Here is an 8,044-nt window from a genome sequence, read left to right as displayed (position 1 = left end):
CCTTAAATCCCATTGTTTTCTTCCCTATAACCACCATTTAACATTAACCTCTATTTCCTTCACACTCCTAGCCGAGTCTCATAACCTGGAACCTCTACAAGAGGATGCTGGAAGAGTGAATATAATTTACTAGTCGGTTAGGATCTTATTTGAGATAAAAAGAGAAAAAAAGACATTTTATAAGGAATAAGTTTGAATTAACAGAGGCTGTAATTTATGTCTCAGGGCTACAAAGAGACTAGACTGTCTAGCCGGGAGACAGGTGGCCTTCGTTCTAGGCCCAGCTCTACCATGGACTTGTCAGTGACCTGTGCAAGTCATTTTACGTGCTCGTTGTTCTGTTACTCAGGTTATCCTTACTGGATAAATGAGGTTTTCTCCAATAAAGATGCAATGTGAAGGCACTTTAAAAAATAAAATAAAACAATGAGTGAAGAATATTGGGGGAAGAAAAAAACTTGGAACATTTTTTTCTGTGTGTGTTTTTTTCCTTTTTTTAAACAAAGTTGTCCAGGTTTTGTTCACCCACAGGTCCTCCCTCTTCTCCCTGCCTGCTGCTGAGTCCCCTTCCACACGCCCAGAGTCAGGGGAGGGCTTCTCTGGCCTCCTCAGCTGTAATCTCCTGGGAGTAGAGGTCAGTGAAGAGAGCAGGCAGCCAGTAGTGGGCCTCGCCTGGGGCCTGCAGGTCCAGCCAGGCCAGCCCTTCCTTCAGCAGGTGTTCCTGGAGGGGAAAGGAAGAATCATTTGAGAAAGGGGAGGAGTTCCCACAAACAAAAGTAGAGAATCCCCAATCTTATTCTGGCTTCAATGGGGTTTTCAGATTAAGTCCACACCAGTGCCTTCACACATTTACACAACCAAACTGTAATGATCTGTTTGGCTCAACCTTTGAGGTGTGGAAAATGCCACCAAGTCACTCAACCAGTGCCGCTCAAAAAGAGGCACAGCCACGGAAGTACTGTGTGTGGCCTCGAGCTAATCACAGACTCCATTCCCTGAGGCAAATGGAGATCACTGTCTTGCAGTTACTTTACTGGGTAACATGGTAAACCTTTTTGGAGAAGTTAATGCAAGTTCATTATTAGTATTTATAATGGACTCAATTCCTCCAGCTGGAAATAGGCCCAAGATGCGTTTGTTCTGCCCAATATCAAACAGATGTGTATGTTTATCTTTACAGATGTCTATGTTAACATTACAGATGAAGTTGTGTCTACAGGTTAATTGTCTGGATAAGAAAGAAGGTATTAAAAGCCTACATTTCCATGCTTACTCCTTCACAACATCAATCTTTCATTAGTACCATGAAATTTGTATATATAAAACTATAACTATATGCAACAGTATATAATTATAGGTATATATGCAATAGTATATAATTTAGGTATGTAATTATCGTAAGTGTTAATAATTTCTTTCACTCTGAACTGTTACTTCCAGTATAAACTGTATTAATCATCTGGCCACGTTCTGGTCAGGAGAGAGAGCAGGTGTTGGTGATCCTCTAGTCGTGGTGGCAGCCCGGTTTTACATGTGTCAAGGTTAGAAGCCTGCCTTTATGCATTCTACCTCTCAGTGCCATCTTCAGTGACATGCCGGGGTTACTTTCAGTGTGGCAGCAGTAGCCTTCAAGGCAAGAGGCCAGCAGATCAAGGCTGAAACTCCTATCTGTGTGGTTCCTGACCACCCACTTCCTCCCATTTGGGGCCCATCTTTTCTGGGTCATTCCAAAAGTCACATACCAGCACATGCCGAGCTCGCTCTGTCTCCCATTTAAGACTGGCTTTGATATCACTGACAGTCACGTAGCCATTTTTCTGAAAGAAGGAGGAATGGGAATTTTTAGAACCCAGCCTTTGCCCAGGGACAACTGACTTATCCAGACAAGAGGAGGAACGGTCTGTGGGCACAGAGAGCCGATGAGCATAGAAAAAGAATGTTTAGAGGTCCCAGCAGCGAGGAGGAGAAGGGAGGGGTGACTCAGGTAACGGGTAGGTTGAGTGATTCAGTCTTAAAAAGTAGAGTCCCTGGCACTAAATATTAATTTTTACTTTCTCGAGTATGACAAGGGAAGATTCAGAGTGACTAAGTGATAGGAAAAAGTGATAATCTAAAATATTTAAATATTCAGCCCCTGCCTGTCTCACCCTACCTGTTCTCCAATCAAGAAAAGTCCCTCCTTATTAGTTTTGTTCTACATTACAGAATTAAGAAGACTGAACATGTCTTCTTTAAATACATGATAAGGATTTGGGGGAGGATGGCCTATGCTTAAGGCATGATGAGGAACAGGGGATGGCAAACAAGTTTTAAAAATTTGTTTTAAAGAATCCATAATGTAGTTTTAAGAAGACATCCAAGAATCTGTCTACCCAAGGAAATATGGTTAGTTGTCTGCATGTCTGTCTACTCCACTAGACTGTAAGCTCCTTGAGAGCAGGAACTATGTGGTACCCATTTTTATATGGCCCACAGCCTAGCCCGGTGCTTTGCACTGTAGCTGCTCAATAAATGTCTGCTGAATGAGCACAGGTCTGAGTAGTACATCCATTAGACAGTTTCAGCAAAAAGTGAGATCAAAGGTGCTCCAGATCCCCTCCCTACCATGCAACACACACACACAGGGCACACACACGGGGCACACACAGGGCACACACACGGCACACACACACACGGGGCACATCAGTACCTCTGCCAGCTGCAGCACCACAGTGTGGTCCATATTGAGCTCAGCTGGAACAGACTGAATGAGGTACGTGCCGCTGACAGGGATGATGCCGAAGCCAGAGCCAAGGGCCTTCAGTTTCTTGATGGCCCTGATCAGGTCATCTCTAAGGTGAGGAAGAGCTGCTGAAAGACCGTTGGCAAAGCAAACCTAGCAACAATGCAATTTCAGCTCTGCCCTGGGCAGAGTACCTTGACAGAAGATTCCAAAGGCGGTACAACGTTTAACTACTTCAGTAAAGAGGGTTAAAAGGGCACCAAACTGCTTGAACATTCAGGGAAGATGGTCAGGCTCTCCACTCAACAAACTAACTCAAATTAGAGGAAAAGAAAACCTGCAAAACAATGTGTAGACCACGTATTCAGCCCACACACTAACAACCTTTCTACCTTTTCTCAAATTGGAGTCACACACAGGGGCTGGGTGAACCAGAACCATTGATACCACATCTTCTAACCCGTGGTCGGCAAACTGCGGCTCGCCACATGCGGCTCTTTGGCCCCTTGAGTGTGGCTCTTCCTAAGCCTTAGGAGTACCCTAATTAAGTTAATAACAATGTACCTACCTATATAGTTTAAGTTTAAAAAAATTGGCTCTCAAAAGAAATTTCAATCGTTGTACTGTTGATATTTGGCTCTGTTGACTAAGGAGTTTGCTGACCACTGTTCTAACCCAATCCCCTTCCCAAGCCTCTCTGGGCCCCTGCCACTCTACCTGATCTCAATCTCAAGAGTATACAAAGACCCAAGAATGTTTAAAAATATACATATGTATGCATGAGGAAAAAACTTAGAAGAAAGTATATCCAAATGTCTAACAGTTCTATCAGTTGAGAAATAAGTGGTTTTTGTGTTTTTTATCTCTCTCTGTATTGAGTTTTCTGATCATAATGAGGAATAAAATGATTCCTAAACTATCCTAGACAGAGAACAGTAAGGAGAAAAGATATCCATCTGCTTTTTAAAGACCTTTCTATACACCAAGAGGTTGGAAGTTAAGACCTACTGGCTGACGTCCTGGGCGAATTTGCCTCTTCCTTTCAACACCTGTTGATGTAGTTCCTCCAGGGTTATTAGACCTATTGGAGGGGAGACAGGAAGCAGAGGAAGGGTTACCTTTACGGCTAATAAAACAAACAAAGGCAGCAGCTTCTCTGAAAAACTGTAAATGCATCTTCACATCAATATTGTCTACTTATAACCAATGATTTATAACCGGTTTTTTAGGTTTTCTCTTTAACTTCAACACAGACCATTTACTGTGCTTATTAAGATGACACTACTGGATGACCATATTTAAGGTCACATTTCATTTTATTTTTAAACATGTTTTTATTGACTTGTTGTTGTTTTTTTAGGAAGGGAGAGGGAGAAAGAGAAATATCAATCAGCTGCCTCCTGAACACCCCCTACTGGAGATAGAGCCTGCAACCAGGGCATGTGCCCTGACCGGGAATCGAACCAGTGACCTCTTGGTGCATGGACTGATGCTCAGCCAACTGAGCCACGCAGGCCAGGGCTAAGGTCACATTTTAGAGAACAGACACTTAGTTGGAATTTTCATACCCTATTTCCTACCTCCTTTCTATTTTCTGCGATGAATAGGGGCTAGACCTTCCTAGCCAAAGATCTCTGAAGAATAGAGACAATCATCCAGGTAATTCCATTTACCCTGGCCATAGAGACCTACCAACGATTCAAGGGCATGAAGCAGCTAAGATGCTACTCGAGACCTTATTGGCCTGCAGATGGCAGGGTGGGAAAGGCTATTTCTCAAGGTTTATTCTCTCTCAGAGAAATCCAAAGCCCAGTCCACAGAACCTAACCACTCTCACCTCCATTCCGGTGCTTCAGGGCCAGGCACACTTCAATAATCTGGACGCCCAGTTCATAATAGAAGTCTCCCACACCTAGCATCTCAGACCAAAATCCTTTTCCAGCTGAAAGAAAAACAAAAGCCAGGTATTCATTAGTTACATCTTTTCTTTTAAAGCTACCCTATGGGAGTCTTCCCTGCCTAGCCTTAAGTCCTTCTGCTCCAATATTACTTAGTATCTTCAACACAATCTGACTCTTGAAACAGGCTCAGACAGTTGTAAAGGGTAGGCCATCTAAAAGGCATTTCTAATTGGCTGCCGATTCTGGCTCAGGATACTATAAAAATGAGTTTTCCTTTCCCAAAGTATACAGTGAAACATAACGGGACATATGGTCGACAAGGCTAAGGGCAATACACAGACCTAGCATTCAAGAATCTATTGAAGGCAGTATTTTGAGTGAAAAATGCAGGTTACAGCGTTGTACTTATAGCATTAATCCATATATGTGAAAGAAATTGATAATATGAAGGTGTCTTGAAAGATATTCCTTAACAGTACTTTATCTCTGAAATTATAGGACTGAGAAGACTTCTACTTTCTCCTTTTCTTTTTTCTCCTTTGCTGATAGCATGATCACACATTATTTTCATTAAAACTAAATATTTTTTAATAAAGGGGAAAAAATGGCCATAAAAAATTCCACTGTAGGTCATTCAAGAGAAGAACACTGGCTCCTCGACCTGCATTCCAGCCTCTCCATCTTCCCCATCGAACTGGGCACTCACTGTCCTGCTGGGCACTCTTTATCTCCCTGCAGTCCCTTCTAGAAGATGCCCCTGTACCAGCAGTGATAACAACTAGGTAGCTTCTGTCCCTTGGGAATCCTAGGAGAACACCGATTCCTACAGACCACTCCTTACAGGCCAGAGGATCCACCCCAATGGTGGCACACATATCCTGGAACTGAACCCGAAACTCAGGATTCTTTCGGATTTCTTGCTTGTGTTTGCTGGCAAATTCCTCCAGGTTGGTCTTGAACATGTCCAATTGCTTCGACATCTGTAAGATGGACAAGGGGGAGGGTAGGATTAGCCCCGCTAGGGGAGAATCAGATGTCAAACATAGGTCCCGGCCCAGTGGCAGTGCAAAGGCTGAAGGAAGGTATGTCCTCATCCTCAGATCTGCCATTACACTGTTTTCTGTTCCCTTTCTTTTCACATTAGATCATTTTGTTTGTTTGTTTTTTAAATATATTTTATTGATTTTTTAAAGAGAGGAAGGGAGAGCGATAGAGAGTTAGAAACATCGATGAGAAACATCGATCAGCTGCCTCCTGCACACCCCCTACTGGGGATGTGCCCGCAACCCAGGTACATGCCCCCGACCGGAATCGAACCTGGGACCTTTCAGTCCGCAGGCTGATGCTCTATCCACTGAGCCAAACCGGTTTTGGCTGTTCCCTTTCTTTTGATCCCTGCCTCTCCTTCACAGGTCTGTTGTCAGCCGAAATGAGATGCGGTCATGTCTCCTTATTTCGAAAATACACTTTTTTTTTTCCTGTTCTAAAGTCAAGATGCATCTAACAATGTGCACATCTAATGTGGTACTTCTTTTCCCCAGGAAAACTGTTATTAAGTTGAAGATGAATCTAGTGAGTCATTTTGTCTTCAAAATGAGGGACTGCAGCATGCATGCAGTGGGAAAGCTTCCGCACTGACAGGCTGGCTAGGAGAACAAGGAAGCCTGGCATGAGTTAGGTGTTGGAGTGGTTGTCCAATCTGAGTCATGGACCTCCTTGGGGATCAATTCCAGATAAAGAATCCCTGACGGAGGGCTGTGGGTCTTCCAGATTACATTCCAAAGTTAAACACAAGTATTTGGGGGATTTTCTGACGTCCTGTTTGTATTAACTCCTTCTCACAAAGCCTGTCTTCTACCCCACCAAGGGTAACGTCTGGCCCACTCTCTCTTCACTTGCTGCACATGAGACACATACAGTTTAGTCATCATTTCCAGTTTCCTGCATGCCACCTCCCCATGAGTGAGAGCTTTTGAAAAGCACAGCCCGTGCCTACTCTCTTTCCTCGGTTCAAGGGCCGGTTTCCCTCCTTAACTGCCTTCTCTTCTTCACCAGTTACAATAACCGAGTAAACGCAGGGCAAGCACAGAAAAGGGAAATGGTTAGAGAAGGAAACTGTGCACCCGTCACTCATACACACTTCTGGTACATGACATGATGCTCGTGGAGATGGGTGCCACAGGGTAGGCAATATTTTCATGTTATTCTTAGGAATTTATTTAAACTTGTTAATATATCTTTATTGATTTCAGAGAGGAAGGGAGAGGGAAAGAGAAACAGAAACGCCAATGATGAGAGAGAATCATTGGTCGGCTGCCTCCTGAACGCCTGGGGATGGAGCCCCAAACCTGGGCATATGCCTGGGCCGGGAATCAAACTGTGACCTCCTGGTTCATACGTGGAAGCTCAACCCCGATCCACCGCAGCTGGTCTTATTCTTAGGAATTTAAAGTAAAAACTCCAAAAAAGACCTAACAGCGCTACTACTTACTACCCACGTAACCTTAGACAAATTACTTAATACCACAGGGGCCTCAATTTTAAACTAAAAAGAACAGTGTTCCTTCCTGGCAGGCTTTTCGGGAGGAATGAACAAGACAGTCTACGTAAAGAAGAAAATGGACACAGGCCTGGCGGGCTGGGAGCATGTAGTCACTCAACGATGGTAACTATCATGATCATCAGCAAGCCAGCGAAAAGCTCCGAGGAGTTCAGCAATCAGGATCTGCCAAATATCCTCTTTTTAACTCAACCCAAACAATCCAGTTTATACCCAACGTGTCCTGCCCAGCCCTGTGGGGTCTCCCTTCCTGCCTGGAGCCTTCCAGCGACTCACCTGGGCCAGCTGGTCCTCAGCCAGGACAGTCCCTCGCTCCTTGTACTTGGCCTGTCAGACAAAGAGACCAGCGTGAGCGGAGCGAGTGGGCGCGGGGGGCCCCCGCTCGTGCTGCCGCCGCTGAAAAGACGGTCTCTCTTCACCGGCTTTGCTTAGGGAGAGGGATGAGGAGGCAGAATGGACGGACGCCTGCGGGAACACTGGGGAGGCGGGGGAAAGGGCTGGTGGATTTGGGGATGCTGACATTCCAGTCTACCGGAAGCCGGAGACACTCCGCGCCCGGGTGCCCGGGAAGCCCGCGCCAGACGGCAGGGAGGCCGTTGGGGGGACAGAGCTCCGCGCCCCAGAGACGCCAGCTCCCCGCGGACCGGACATGGCTGCGGGCCCGCCTTCCCCCCTCACCTCGGCGAGCTTCTTCTTGGCGATGGCGCCGGCTCCCACCCCGCGGCGGTGCATCCCGCCGTGGGCCCGCGGGCCACCCCGCTGCCGGGACCCCGGGTGTGCGCTTCCCGGGATCCGCCGCCCGCTCCCCAACGCGGAAGCGCGGTCCCTACGTCATCTCCGCGCGCCGGAAGCTGCGCGCCG

At 45.9% G+C, this 8,044-nt stretch overlaps 1 protein-coding gene across 1 annotated transcript; it reads right to left on the bottom strand.

Moving 5' to 3' along the window:
- Positions 1–187: 187 nt before the first annotated feature.
- Positions 188–8,020, bottom strand: SNF8 (SNF8 subunit of ESCRT-II). Its single transcript, XM_059670698.1, has 8 exons — positions 7,862–8,020; positions 7,460–7,510; positions 5,465–5,603; positions 4,560–4,664; positions 3,731–3,803; positions 2,690–2,831; positions 1,743–1,817; positions 188–721 (listed from the first exon to the last, which is right to left on the bottom strand). The coding sequence occupies exons 1-8, from the start codon at positions 7,913–7,915 to the stop codon at positions 584–586; spliced, it is 777 nt and encodes a 258-aa protein (XP_059526681.1). The 5' UTR covers positions 7,916–8,020; the 3' UTR covers positions 188–583.
- Positions 8,021–8,044: the final 24 nt, after the last annotated feature.

This window comes from Myotis daubentonii, chromosome 16 (genome assembly GCF_963259705.1).
Source record: "Myotis daubentonii chromosome 16, mMyoDau2.1, whole genome shotgun sequence".
NCBI lineage: Eukaryota > Metazoa > Chordata > Mammalia > Chiroptera > Vespertilionidae > Myotis > Myotis daubentonii.
The sequence above is the reverse complement of the archived record's forward strand: the minus strand, read 5'-3'. Positions and strand labels throughout refer to the sequence as shown.